Consider the following 14,048-nt stretch of genomic DNA (forward strand, 5'->3'; position numbering starts at 1 on the left):
ACGTCCGCCGCAAAGGTCACACCAACGTAGCACGCCACCGACGTCCCAAAACCGGCGTTCACCTCCACACCCACACGCACGTCGCGCACGCACAAGTCAGCGCCGTCGGCGCTTGGGGACTCGGGGACAGCAACGGGCAGGCACGCATCGCCGTGGCCGCCCTCCGCGCACGTGCAGGCGCAGCCATCACTCGAGGCCGTCGTCGTGTACACGGGGAAGCACGACGCCGCAAGAGTGCATGGATCGCTGCAGGTCAGAATGGTGGCATTGTACACGGACGGAATAACGTAGTACGCCTCCTCCTCGCCGTTCACAGTGTTGCACGCGGCCACAATCTCTCCTTTTTTGAGGTCTCTGGAAACTGCAGGTATCCACAGCGCTTTCGTCATTCCCCTGCTGGAAATAAATTGATTGTCGGACACAGACAACGTGGAGTCGCGGAGATTCACCGTGGAGTAAAAAAAAGCAAAGGCTTCCGATGGGGATTCACGGCAGAGATTGCCGCTCAACTGCAGCCAGGAGTGGTAGTAGATGTTGGAGGTGTAGCTTGAAAAGGACACAACCGAGCTTCCCTGCATGTCGTTCCTCTGAAACACAACAGCTGAAAAAGACTCCACACGTAAGACCGACAAAATGTTCATGAAGTACTTCACCGGCCTCGTCACAACGTTGCCTCGGATCACCACGGCAGAGTTGTTCAGTACACTCAGCAATGAGGACTGGCCAGACCTTTCAAGATATATCAGCGTACTGTTAGCGCCGTCCATATGAAACGCGTTGCCCAACACCGCAAACACAGAGTGCCAAGACACCCTCAGCGCAGATCTGACAACTCGAATGGCGCTTGACGATGCCGTCACGGTCTGAAACACATTGCCGCTCAGCACCACCGCGGAGTCATTGCTGATCGCCAGCCCATTCATCGCAACACACGACGGCCTCCTAAGAACCAAACCCGACCGAGGGATCAGCCTCGTGACAGTGAAGCGGTTCCCGCTGATTGTGATGTTCGTGCGCGGTGGAAACACACCCTCCGGACTGAGCAGCGCGTCACTAAATGTGTTGCCGGTGACGACGATGTTCAGCGACCCCACAGCGGCGTACACGTTGCCCAACAGCAACAGCACGGCACCGTCCCTCCACGTGCATCCATCGAACGTGACATTCACCACGTCGCCCGTCATCGCCCCTATCAGCACCGTCAGGCACATGCCGCCCCCGCTGAACGTCACGTTGCGGTAGCACAGCCACGACAGCCCGCCGCCCACAGACTGCGCCACCTCGGGGTACACCATGTCGCTGATGCACTCACCAACCGGCGGTGGCGGCGTGGGTGTTGCTGGTGGTGGTGTTGTTGGTGGCGGTGGCGGTGGGCCAGCAGGCACAGGCGCCGGGACACACACATCGCCGTGCCCTCCAGCAGCGCACTGGCACTTGCAGTCCTTGATCGCCGTCGTCAGCGGAGCAAAGCAGTCGCCGTCCTTCGTGCACTCCCCGCACGCGGCAACCGTCGTCACGTTGGTGATGCCGTGGAGCGCCAGTTCTTCCGCCGTCGTCACCTTCCGTCCCGCGACCGTCAGGCACCCAGCAACGAACCGGTAGCCGGCCCCAACCCGCGATAGCAGGGGTCCCGACAACCCCGTCGAGCCCATCTTGCAGCTCGTCAGCGTCACCACACTGCTGCCGTCGATGATCACAAAGGTGGTATCACAGTCCTTGAAAATCGCACCCAATCCCACGTCGTTGTCGCGCCAATCCAGCCAGCTTGACCGCTCAACAATCCAAAATCTGTTAGCGTAAATAGCATAGAATGAAAAAACGCTGTTCCCCACCACGCGCAACACGCTGTGATCCGATACGCTGAATCCCTGGCGCAGATAAAGAAGGCTTGCCCCAAAAGAAATTCTATTGCTGAGAAGCGCAAAAACAGAGTGATCACTCACAGTGAGGGTATTCACGTACAGCAGATGTGCGTATCCATCGAAGCTGCAATACCGCGTGTACAGCGAGCTGCCACGGTCCAGCGTCAGCATCCCGCTCGAGTATAAACCAGACCCCCCATACCTCATTGCATGCGCCTTGACGTTGCTCACCAACAGCGAGGAAGCACTCAAAAAAAAGTTCTGCAGCAGCACCACGCTCAGCATGTTGCTCATAAGGTCAAGCAGCTGGACCTCAGAAGACTGCAGCGCGTCAACCTCCGTGACGGCGATGTCGCAGTGCTGCGGGAGGGCGAGTGCAAACACAACAACGGAGGACCGCATCACCGTCTGGCTCACGCGGATCAGGACGCCAGCTGACTCGGCCGCCGCAGCACCCCCAACAAACTGCAGCGCGACACCCTCACGGAATGTGCACCCAGTGAGCGTGATGTTGATGGGGAGATGCAGCGGCATACGATTGAGAAAGAACGTCAGCACAGCACCCACGCCGCTGAATGTCACACCCACGTAGCAGTGGTGCGTCTTCCACATGTTCAGCGTGAGGTTCGTCAGCGTCTGGTTCACCACGCAGCTCGTGTCGCCGTCGACGGCTCTCTCCGGCACGGGAAGCAAAAAAGTGTCGGGCACCTCGAAGGGAAGACACGACGCGCCATGCCATCCGTCCTTGCAGCTGCACGAGCACAAGCTGCGGTCCACCGACTCCGTCCCGGGCATGTAGCACGCCGCGTCGTCGTTGCACGTGCCGCACCTGAACAGCACCACTTCCCCAGGAAGCGCGCCGTCGCACGACACCTCCTCACCGCCCTGCAGGTTGCACCCCACCACAAACCGCGCGGGTGACGTCACAATCGTGCTCCATGGAGGAATTTTCGCAAAGGCTTTACTCGACTCCGCCTGACGGTTGTTTGATAGCACCACGGTGGTGCCGCTGCCCGACAGCTTCATTTTTTGCTTGGAATTAGGCATACCTATCACTGAGGCTGCGCTCACGCTGTTGCCCTCCACACGCCACTGCGCACCACCCTGGAGAATCACAGAACCGTCCAAAAACACTAGCGTGGAATCAAAACTCTCCTTCCTGCCAAAGAAGGTGCAGTCCGCCACTCGCAGCAGCCCCGCGGAGCTCACGGTGGTATCCCCAAAAAGATAAATGCCATTTACTGCGCTCATCGTGTTGTTCTCCACGTCAATGTAGCCGCCGTTCCTCACATCAACAGCGGGAAAACAAACGGCTGATGCCGATCTGTAATCCCTCTTCTTTGATCTCAGCGTATTTCCCTTCACAATGATCCCGCCACCATCAAAAACAAAAGCATCGGGGGAATAAACTGCATAAATATTCCCCTCGATTTTGTTGCCGAGTAGAAGCAGCGTCGTGTTCTCACCAAAAGTAAACTTCGGGAATCGAATGGCGTAGCTCGACGTCGTCACAAGCGTACTGCCCACCACCAGTATCTGGAAGCTCGCGCCAAAATCACCCTCAAACTCCAACTCACCGGAATCCAGCATCGAAGACGTCACGTTCACGTGCACACGCGCACCACTCCCCTTGATCGACAGGCCCATGAGGACGCACTGCAGCAGCGTGATGTTGAGTGTCTTTTGTGGCGCGTCAAAATACGACAGGTCCAGCACAATCGCAGCGGTGAAGGTCACGTTGACGAAGCACAGACCACGCACACCGGGATCAAGATCGTCCACGGAGCTGATGCTGCCACCGTGCACGCAGCAGATCTCCGTGTCGTCCGCATCGGGGAGCGGGAGCGGCCCAAGGCCGTCCGGAACCACAGCTGGCAAACACGTGTCACCGTAGCCGCCAGCAGCGCACACGCACTCACAGCCGCTGATGCTGCTCGTCCTCGCCGCAAAGCACACGGCCTCCACGGTGCACGCGCCACAGTCCAACACCCTCACGGGTGCTCCAATATTGAGGACGACTCCGTAATTCGTCACGGGAGAGCCACGTGCCTCGTTGCACACGCCGTAGATGGTCGGGCGAGAGTCGGATGGCGGTGGCCAGTTGCTTGTCATGTGTGCAATGGATGACGAGTACGAGCCATACGTGAATTTGTTGTCAAGTATCGACCACACACTCCGATCGTGGAACGTCACGCCGTTCTTGTTGGCCACGTACACAACGTAGGCGGTGCGAAACTCGTTGTCGCGGTGCACCAGCCAGCTGCCGCCAGCCACGGTCAGCGTGTTTGCCATGAGCATGGCGAAGCCGAGACGGAACTCGCTGGACACGATCTGCAGCACGCTGCCGCCATCCACCGCAACGTCCCCAAACACACACGCGCCCTTGTAATATTCGGTGCTCGGCGCACACCACGAGCTGTTCTGTATGGAGAACACGGAGCCGCCGCCAACACGGAGGTACGACGCAAGAGCGTACATCACGTGCGTCTGCGCATTGACGGCGCAGTTGTCCATGTAGAAGGCGCTGGACAGGTTCACGCCAAGGCCGTGCTCCACGAGGATCGCAGCGCACGAGCCTCCGCCACACACCAGCGTCGACCGCGTCATGACAAACCGCGTCGACAGAAGCCGGACGCCGTCCAGGACAAGCGCGGGGCCGTACCGAAATCCCGCATGTCCAGGAGTCGTCGGCACGTACTGCGACCCGCCAACCGTCGCGCGCAGCGTTGAGTTCGCCAGCAGCACACTCGAGTGCAGCGGCATCGCGCCATGCAGCACGATCGTGCCATCCAGCGACGTCACATTCGTCATGTTGACGAGGGCGTGCGGCATCGGGCGCGCCGTGCTCTCGCTGAGGCCGCCAATTCGCAGCTGCGCGCCACCCGCAAGCACGCAGTGGCGCAGCGTCACGTTCAGAGCGTCAGCGAACGCATCCATCGAGCGCAGGTCCACCGCCACAGTGATCGACCCGCTAAACACCACCGAGTCGAAGCACGCCGTCGCCCGCCCGCCGCCAACCGTCACCGACTCCGTCAGCGTCACGCCACTCACGCAGCCCTCCGCGCCGCCACCACCGCCGCCGGACCTCGCAGGCGGCACGTCGAACGGCAGGCACGCCTCGCCCACGCCGCCGGCACGGCAGCTGCACACACAGTCAGAGAACGACGCCGTCAGCGCATCAAAGCATGCCAGCGCTGCCGCACAGCCGTCGCACGGCACCACGCTCACGGAAAACATGCCGGCCGAACGGTAGTCGTCGCTGCTCTGCAGCACCCGGCCGCCGGCACGGTTGCACTGCACCGACACGGCCCCGCTCGTGATCGCCAGCCCGGAGACAAGCGTAGCGCCGGTGGCAGCGCAGCGCGCAATCGACACGGTGCCGCCGCTCAGCGTCACCCCCGACAGCGACGCCACAGACGACGCCTCGCCCACCGCCCACACGTCGTGCAGGTCCAGCCACCCGCCGGCACCGACCGTCCCACCGTCGCAGCGCACCAGCGAGGACGCGACAGACCCCTCGACGCCCGCGAAGCGCAGCACCGAATCAACCACCGCGAGGCGCTCTCCGAGCACAATGCCGCCGCCGCTGCTCACAACCGAGACGTTCGTCACGGAGAACACCGAGTGGCTCTGCAGACTGAGACACGACGAAGACGCCACACGCATCGCGGACGCGGTCGCACCGCCCGACGCCTCCAGCAACACGCCGTCAATCACCACCGCGCTCGACAGCAGGTCCACACCGCCGCCAAAATACACCGCCGAGCCGCCCGCCTGCAACGACCTCAGCACAGTGTTGCTCACACGCAGCTGCGACTGCAACAGCGACGTCGCGTGCAGCACAAGCGGCGACGCCACCGCGTCCGTCAGCCCGCTCAGCTGCGAGTAGCGCATCGGTCCCGCCGTCACAATCGTCGAGTCACGGACCGTCACGTTCGTGTGTGCCGGCAGGTTGTGCGCAAACACAAGCGAGCAGTAGCTCCCAGACAGCCCGCTCACGCTCACCTCCAGGCTCCGGTCAGTCGCCGGCTCACCGCTGTAACCCCGCACGTAGAGCTGCGCACCGCCGTCGCACACGCAGTCCCTCAATTCAATGCGCAGCGCGCCGGGAAGCATCGCCGCCAAGTCGAACACCACAGCCACGCCGTTCGTGATGGACACGCCGTCCATCAGCACCGTGTCCACGGCGCAGCCAACCGTGATGGCTCTGTCCACCGTGCCGCCCCGCAGTCGCAACACCACCGCATGCACAGCAGGCATCCACGCCGCCGCCGCAACCAGCGCCAACACAACGAGCAGCGCCACACGCACAGTCGCAATGGCCCTGCGCCGCACACGGTGCCGGCTGCGCGGACACGCACCCACCGCAGACCGCATCCTCCAACCCACACAGGTATCAATAAAGCCTTCTTAGTCTATCGTTCTCGCCCAGTCGACCGTAACTCCCGTTTAGCAAATCCCCTTTCTACAGATGGCGAATCCAGTGACACAATTCCGATATTTCGTTAACCCAATACTGCTTATCCTAATACTGCAAGTAATCCCTAATAGCTTGAAACGATAGTTGTGATGGTCAATCCAAAGTATCTCTATCTGCTTGGCCAAAAAAGGAAGAGGAAGCAACAATAGTAACCAAACACAGTGGCACACAGAAGCATCCAGCCACAGACAGTCCTCTTCACAGCACAGCCGCCGACACAAAGACGCGCAGACGCCACCACGCCAGTGACACCATCGCCCTCCCACCGCCCACGCAGCTCCACACAGCCACCATGCAGAGTGGCGCTATTTCAGCAAAAAGACACATGACCATTGGCACCGCTCTTGCAACCAAATGTTTCTACCACAGAGCATTCCCGATGCAGTGAAAGACACTCAAGGGCCGAGACAGACCCGCGTGGCATCGTTGCAACCGGCAGCCATCGAGCGTGTCAAAGGTTAAAATGGTGACGCGGAAAAAAGGGGTGGAGAATTCGCCAGTTGCCAGCAGTCAAAGCGTCGTTTTTCGCTCACGTAGGTTGGTATTGCACAACAAACAGCGGCACTATACGCGCACACAGCACACACAAGAAGGAAGGGATGAAGAAGTACGGCGGCGGCACCCAGACACGGGGAAAAAAAGTCCACATCGATTGTGTGGCCTGTTGACTCATAGACGTCCGGTTTGTAATCACGACGCTGCCCTGCAATTCGTCAGTCTGCAGGAGACTGGGGAACGGAGGGAAGGGAGAGAGGGTCGGTGCGGCCCTCATCCATCTCGGTTGGATGTGGCACCGGTGACGTCATCTCGTCAGATCACCTGCAGCAAAGACTGTCGCATTCAGCAGAGGTTGGTGCCTTCCTTCTCCCACCGGGCGCCACTCCACCGACGCCGTCACCCGCCTCCTCCCCACCAACACAACGAGGGAGCAGCAGCGGACGATGCGACACGTGCGACGAGCACGCAGCCGCAGGGTCCCATTGCTGCCGCCATGAGCAAACAAGACTGGCTGCAGGACTCAAAAAGAAGGGTAAGCACCCCATCAAACGCTTTAGCATCACGCGGAAAAACCGCAACCGACACACAAGGCGAAGCGCCGTGAAGCAGCCACCAAAACCAAAGCTCCTCCAACAAATCCATCGTGAAGCAAAAGAAAAAATTCACACAAACTGAAAAAAAACAATGCTGAGGCAGTGTCAATAAATAGTTGTGGTGCGCAGCGGCCGTGGCATCGCACTCTTCCCTCATCAAACGGCACCGCACCACAACGCACCGTGACGACAACATGCAACGACGACGATTGAGTAGCACACACAAAGCGGCATAAACCTTTCATCCCGCACTCGCTCAAATTTATGCTCTCAGTATGTACTGCCAACGACACGGGGAAGAACACGGAAGGGGACTGTCCTGTCCATCCTCCCTCTGCTCACAACAGACCCTCCCCATCCTCCTCCTCGCCACGCCCTGGGTGCCGCAAAACGCCGTCGAGCAAAGCCACGTGTATGGAAGTCCCCAATGCGCAGGGCGGTGCTGGCAGCCACCCACGCTCACTCTCCCGCACACATCCTCTCCCACAGCTTTCCCACACACAAAAGGGCAAAGACATGGAGAAGAGAAACACGCCGCACAACGCACGCAGAAGCACCGCCATCCACGTCGCGCCGCAAGAGAGAGTCATGCGCACAGCAGACCCACGGCCGCAACGAAAGGGACGGAGCGCATACATGTCCGCGGCGCTGTCCCTACTTCTCTCTGCCCCGACGGATAGGCATTACGCCTCACAGCAGGTTGTGGCGAGTGGCGCCATACACTCACAGTGAGGCACGGCGCACACCATCCGCTCTCCTCCGAGTGCACTCAACAGGCCGGGACACGGCGTCCAGCCAATCTATTGACATCGCAAAGGCGAACAAAAACAATCGTCTTTGCGGAATATCAGTGCCTCTAGCGGGGAAGAAAAAAAAGAGGCAATAGGGGCATGTCAACAGCACGGTCAGCAGAGGGACAAGAAAAGGGACACAAAGTGGCAGTGGACATGGCACAGACAAAAAAAAGTCCGCAGGGACTTAAAAAAAAGAAAAACGAAACAAAAGGGTAGGAGTTCAGAAAAACTCCCAAAAATATAAAAAAGAAAAAAAATTGATTCGGCAGGACTTTTACTTCATGTGCCGGTTCAGCACAAGACGACCGTGTGTTCTGTATGCATATTACCTGCACCAAAACGAAAAAAATGAAATTGTACTGTTCCACCAGCCCACACAACATCCCTCACATTTCATTGCGGCATCCGGCCTTTTCTTCCAATCCTCCCTTCATGCAGTCCGTGGGACGCACAGCCGCAGGGCCAGCACCGCGTGTGGGCAACAAAAAGCAAACAAGAGGGGGAACACGTCACTCATGACAGTGTGCAGCAACCAAACATTAAAAAAAAAAAAAAAGAATTACTGAGTATTACAAAAAAACACTAAAAAAAAAAAAAAAAGAAAAAAAAGGAAGAACCCGCGAGGAATGCGCCACACAATCTCCGTGAGGAGTCGCAATTTCACATTCTTCGGCTCACAAGACTGCCACAAGTGCACACAGTCCCAGAAGAAGCAGCAACGCCCGGGAGACGCACGCAAACGCAGTGCTGTCACCACGTAAATCATGCAGGATCAATTTCGCGTCGGTGATCAGGGCGAGGCGGTCCTCTGGACCCATACTGCCATCGGATACTGAGTGATTGGTTCCTGGAACGGAACTGTCATTTTTGGCGGCAGTGTGTAGACGCAATTCTTCCATAACATTCTCAGCACTCGATTGACTGCCCGCAAGAACACGGACAGACTGAGGTTCAGTCGGCTGTGCAATTGGAGCCTCTTCAACGTCTGCCAAGGAAGTCGTCAGCTGTGTGGCCGTCTGCAGTGTAGCTGCCGGCTGTGTGTCTTCCTGCGTTGTGGCCTCCCGCGTTGCAGCTCCCAGCTGTGCAACGTCCAGCTGTCTGACCTTCTGCTTTTCTTCCTCCGTCGCTGTGAATTTCACCGCAGTGTCCAGTTCTTCGGCAGCCGGATGTCGAATAGGGACTGTCCTGGCGTTGAGGCTTCTGAAATCATCACCATACAGTATGCGGTTGTACAGAAGGACATCAGCCACCGTCACAGGGCTGCTCTCTTCATCTTCCTTATTGCCCGCACCAAAGAAGAAGTGTGAGATCCTGTGTGAACCAAACTGATCAGCGTTACGGTGCTGAGCCATTTCCTCCTCTTCCAGTTCTTCTTCATCCGTCTCGTATATTCTTCTCCCATTAGCGTACACAAACCATTCATCATCGTTATTCTTTTGCACCGTCACTCGAATTGCCGTGTTCTTTTCCCAATTGCCAACATCACCAGACGGCTTCACCAAAAAATCCTTCTTGTGAAGTGTGAGGTTCCAATTTCCTTCACTCGTGTACGAGAGCTGAAAGAGCACCGTGCCGTCTTGGTCGTTCAGCCTCGCACCAATCAAAGGGCTGCTGCCTTCCTTCGGCACCTCGTGGATGGTCACCGTCGCCGAAAGAGTGAACTTGTTGTTTGTAAAGTAGTACGGCACAGTCTGCCCCATGTCGCCAACAGGCCACTGCGCCTCTGCTCCCCTAAGCGTCACACCGCTCTCCGTGCTGGTCACTCCGCCCCTCACTGTGGCATTCACGCCGAGGTACTCGTCCTTCCATGCAGTCCCGTCCAATGTGCCGGACAAAACACCAACCAGCCCCTCAGTGGGAACTTTCAAGGCGTTGTCCAATTCTTTCCATGTCTTCACCGCAGACTTTATCCGCTCCAGCTGCTCAGTCAGGCGCATGGCGACAAGACTGTATGGCCCGTCATCATTCCTCTTCTCGTAAAGTAAAATCAGCTCATCCTTACTTTTCACCAGAAGAGAACTGGCGGCAGCGTCATCTCCTCCACGAGATATCGGCCCAACATCATACACACGTGCATTGTCCGTCACCCAAAGATGAAGCCGACCCTCTTCACTTCCATTTTCCTTTGCGGCATACACCGGCGCGGTGATGAGCATCACCTCCTTACCCTCAATGGTGGCGGTGGTAAATCCACTCTTGACGCCGTCCCCTGTTCGACCACGCGAGTTGCCCCACACGCGGTTAATTGGCTCACCCAAATTATACCAACTGACTCCTTCCGGAGTGGACCTGTAAACGTCATAGTAGCCTCCAGCACAATGAGCCATCATGAAGGGTCTTTCGTCGCCTTCGTTTTCTCCCCACTCCACAATGGATGGATCCCTGCAGCCGTTACCAGTCGCTTCAGATGAAAATTCCCATTTCTTCTTTGACGGGTCAAAACTCATGGACAGTAAAACACTCGTTCCATCCTTGTTTTTGGCCTGAATGGGAAACACAAGCGTGCCGTCACGCATCACAGCGCCCGATCCTCCACCGCCAATTAACTCGGTCAAGGAAAGAGAATCTCCTTTGGGTTCAGGCTTCACCACATGGGCCTCATTCCACAAAAGTTTCTTGGTGTTTCCACCATCCACCGTGACAGTTCCCTTCACGAGTAAAAGGCCCCGCTCATTCTTAACTTCATCCTGCGGCTTTTTACGGCTTTGGTTTCCCAGGAGCATGTAAACACTGTCCCCAATTACAAGCGTCGTTGGCCGCAACACTTCTGTTGTCCCAAAATTATTCGCGGCGGTGTCCACAAGTTGCATGCAAAACAAACTTATATCCGACATCGAAATATCCATTGAGTCATCACTTATATCCAGGTGCTTTGACACAATCCCAGCACAGCTGCCGGCTCCGCTCTCCTCCCCGCACTGCGCTTCAGCAACGGCAAATACATCATCACCCACTTTAACGAGGCCAGGAACACGGAGCGAGGTGATTTTGCTTCCGGCCTCCTTAAACCCCCTCCAATTAGCAAGCGGTATCGACGCCGTCCCCTTAAATGGATCAATGGTATTCCTTGGATTACGGCCCCCAGCGGACGCAGCTCCACTGCCAAAGCACATCATAACGACAAATAGGAGCAGCACCGCCGAGTAGAAGTGATGCCGGGACATGTTAGGCCTCTGCGGCTCACTCTCTCTTCCTTCCCTCCTCCTTCCGCTGGATCCGGTCACACGGCGACGGTTGTGTGTGCGGGGTGCCTTGACAGCTGCAGCAACACGTGAGAGCATATAAATACGTGTGTGTGGGCGGTGTGTGTGCTGTTGGTCCTTTCAGAGCCTTACAATTTCACAGTAGCGATTCGCGTTTCGTTGCTTTCTTTCCTAGCGTGTCTTTGTTCAGGAAGTGGAGAGTACAGCAGCAAAAGCGGCAATACATCAGACACGTCAGCGGTGAGCAAAGCAGAGCACATCACTCACGCAAGGTGTGGGAAAAAATAGAATCCGTAAGGGACAGCACGGAAAAACAATTGCACACAGAAAACAAAAACAGCAACAACACGGCGGAACACGGCGGAAGCTAACACACACACACACACACACACACACACACATGCACATGCACGCGGAATTTCATCATTCGGCGAAGCCATTCAAAGTCCTGCCGAAACAGTCCGCAAGTGATAAAGTGATCGGTCACACGCTCCCGGTGCACCGCCGCGGCAAGGACGCGGACACCAACAAAAATATGTGCACAAACGTGGGCGGCACTAATTCACAGCACCGCCACACGACACTCGCTCTCTCTGTCCATCCCACTTCCCGTCTCAAAAGGCCTCGGCAAGCACCAATCAACAAAATAATGAGGCGGCGGAAACAAATTCCCTGCAGGCCCTTCAGGGCTCCACAGCAACACCACCAACAGGAGCGTGCATCCATCTGCTTGCAGCAGTGCACGCCTCTTTGCTCCTGGCCTCTCGGGGCGTTGAACGCCTCCCCGACCATCTCGCGCTCACAAAACAAGCCTCACGCAGATGGCATTCATTTTCTCCGCAAATGTTGTTGCCACGCTGAATCATGTGCAAATAATCCACAACTCATCACCCAAAGTTTCTTTCCATTGCCACAAAAAAAAAGACAAAATGTTTTTCAAAAGTCAACATAAATATCACTCCGCCCTATTCACTGCGCATTGCCCCGCACAGAATCGTTGTTACTCGCCCTCCGCTCCCCTCTCATCCCATTCCTGCCTGCCAGGACTTACATCACAGCTGCAATCCCTCCCAAGAAAGACTTTACCACATGCTGGCACAAGCCACATTTTCCCCTTGCATCCCGGTCTCCCGCCCACAGGAGGGCGAACAGGGGGATTGTGTGCATGTGCGCGTGGATGGCGATGTAAAAAACTCATGGAATTCAAAGAAATACGGCACGCAGAGCAACCCCGCCCACGGATTGGAGGTTCACTCGTGAACCGCAGCAGGAAGAGCAAACGTCCTCCTGTTGCCTTTCTGAGAGGCCGATTTATTATCATCACGCCGCCTCAACAGCGTGTACCGGCGAGCCGAGGAGGTGACTGCTCAATCGCTCCTCGTGTCGGAGGCGCCCACAACGTCTCCCTGCGGCCACGTGCCGTCAGCAACAAGCCGCATGGCAGAACGCAACACAATTCACCCACTCGCCAATAAAAGAAATAAAAATGCATCTCGCCGCCATAAAACGGCCGTCAGCATCTGTTTCACGGCAGACACCAAATGCCAAGGGATTGAAGAAAAAAAAATACGCGGATGGTCTCCCACAATACATTCCAGCAAAGGATAGCCTCTCAATCCTGTAAACACCGAATGATCTTCCGGGCAGCTGGCCGGATTCTGAAATAATCTATGGAAACCAAACAAGTTAGGAAAAAAGGGGGTTCGTTAGTTAATTGCTTCAATGTTTTCTTTTCATTCAATATATAAATTCTGTGGACCACTAGCATGGTGCTTTGTCCTCATTTAGGATCTGAAATATTATTACTTACGAAGTGGCACACTTTGGGGTCCTCCAGCCACAAGACCCCGCCGCTCCCCTTCGCCAATTCCACCCCTTCGACAAGTCCTGAAGTGTAAACACACGACCGCGTGATATGCCGTCTGCGGGGTTTCCCGCAGGCCGTACGTGGGCAAAGGATGCCTGTATTCCGCGAGAGTCCAAAAACATATATCCGTCGCGGCTCCCACGTCAATGCGTGTGATTTCGAGCTGCCTTTATTCGCCGCTCCCTGCAGCGAAGTGTTTTCCACCCAAAAGTCCATGATGGATGGCAAGATGGCGGAAAAGGCCGATAAGGCCAAGTGTACCGCGTGCCTCGGCCTGCATGATAAGAAAAGGGCTCCTCTTCCACTTTTCATCCGGCAATTTTAACAACACCGGGGCCTGGAATAAAAACGGCTCCCCATCCATGGAGCGATGCATCCGTGATGATGGCGGCTGATGCCTTTTCCGTGGGCCTGATGACTCGCTTACGATTGTTCTTGATGATGTGTCGCAATCCCTCGCCCAAACCAACCGCTGACGGCGGAAGGTTCGCCGGGGATGTCTCCTGCACAATTCCCCGGTTAAGTACGGATAATCGCCGTCGCACTGCCTTGATAAAAAAGTGGTAGTCGCATAAACGCGTGCCAAAAATGGCAGCCGCGTACAAAAAGCGTGACGCCGTAACCTCCATTTCCGCGATGGTTGAAGAATTAAGCGCCGACATGGCGCGCACAGAGCGGACAAACTTGTCACTCAGGGATACCGTCTGGAGTGATCAAACTGCACCCCCAGAAAGGTGTAATGCGTGGCGCC

The 14,048-nt window shown here is 56.6% G+C and overlaps 2 protein-coding genes and 1 non-coding gene across 3 annotated transcripts, besides 11 other annotated features; all 3 read right to left on the minus strand.

Moving 5' to 3' along the window:
- Tc00.1047053509529.19 (dispersed gene family protein 1 (DGF-1), putative) lies at positions 1-6,239 on the minus strand (the record flags this gene model as incomplete). The annotated part of the gene is made up of 1 exon (XM_807502.1): positions 1-6,239. A coding segment is annotated over one exon (6,239 nt), but the record flags the coding sequence as incomplete, so codon positions are not given.
- Positions 1-6,377: a sequence feature (areas not merged during assembly with more than two copies in the genome that could not be assigned to a particular haplotype).
- Positions 1,318-1,373: a microsatellite.
- Positions 4,857-4,944: a microsatellite.
- Positions 6,378-7,371: a sequence feature (heterozygous, non-Esmeraldo-like haplotype).
- On the minus strand, positions 6,840-6,906 carry Tc00.1047053509529.30. The gene has a single exon (XR_008255615.1). It is a non-coding gene; the product is annotated as a C/D small nucleolar RNA (snoRNA), TB8C3C3 (small nucleolar RNA).
- Positions 7,372-12,331: a sequence feature (areas not merged during assembly with more than two copies in the genome that could not be assigned to a particular haplotype).
- Positions 8,812-8,836: a microsatellite.
- On the minus strand, positions 8,902-11,508 carry Tc00.1047053509529.40 (trans-sialidase, putative; the record flags this gene model as incomplete). Its single annotated transcript, XM_807500.1, has 1 exon — positions 8,902-11,508. The coding sequence occupies one exon, from the start codon at positions 11,506-11,508 to the stop codon at positions 8,902-8,904; it is 2,607 nt and encodes an 868-aa protein (XP_812593.1).
- Positions 11,801-11,842: a microsatellite.
- Positions 12,332-13,782: a sequence feature (haploid, Esmeraldo-like haplotype).
- Positions 13,061-13,284: a mobile genetic element.
- Positions 13,061-14,048: part of a mobile genetic element that runs on past the window's edge.
- Positions 13,783-14,048: part of a sequence feature (areas not merged during assembly with more than two copies in the genome that could not be assigned to a particular haplotype) that runs on past the window's edge.

The sequence above is a fragment of the Trypanosoma cruzi genome, genomic scaffold, assembly GCF_000209065.1.
Source record: "Trypanosoma cruzi strain CL Brener 1047053516097 genomic scaffold, whole genome shotgun sequence".
NCBI lineage: Eukaryota > Euglenozoa > Kinetoplastea > Trypanosomatida > Trypanosomatidae > Trypanosoma > Trypanosoma cruzi.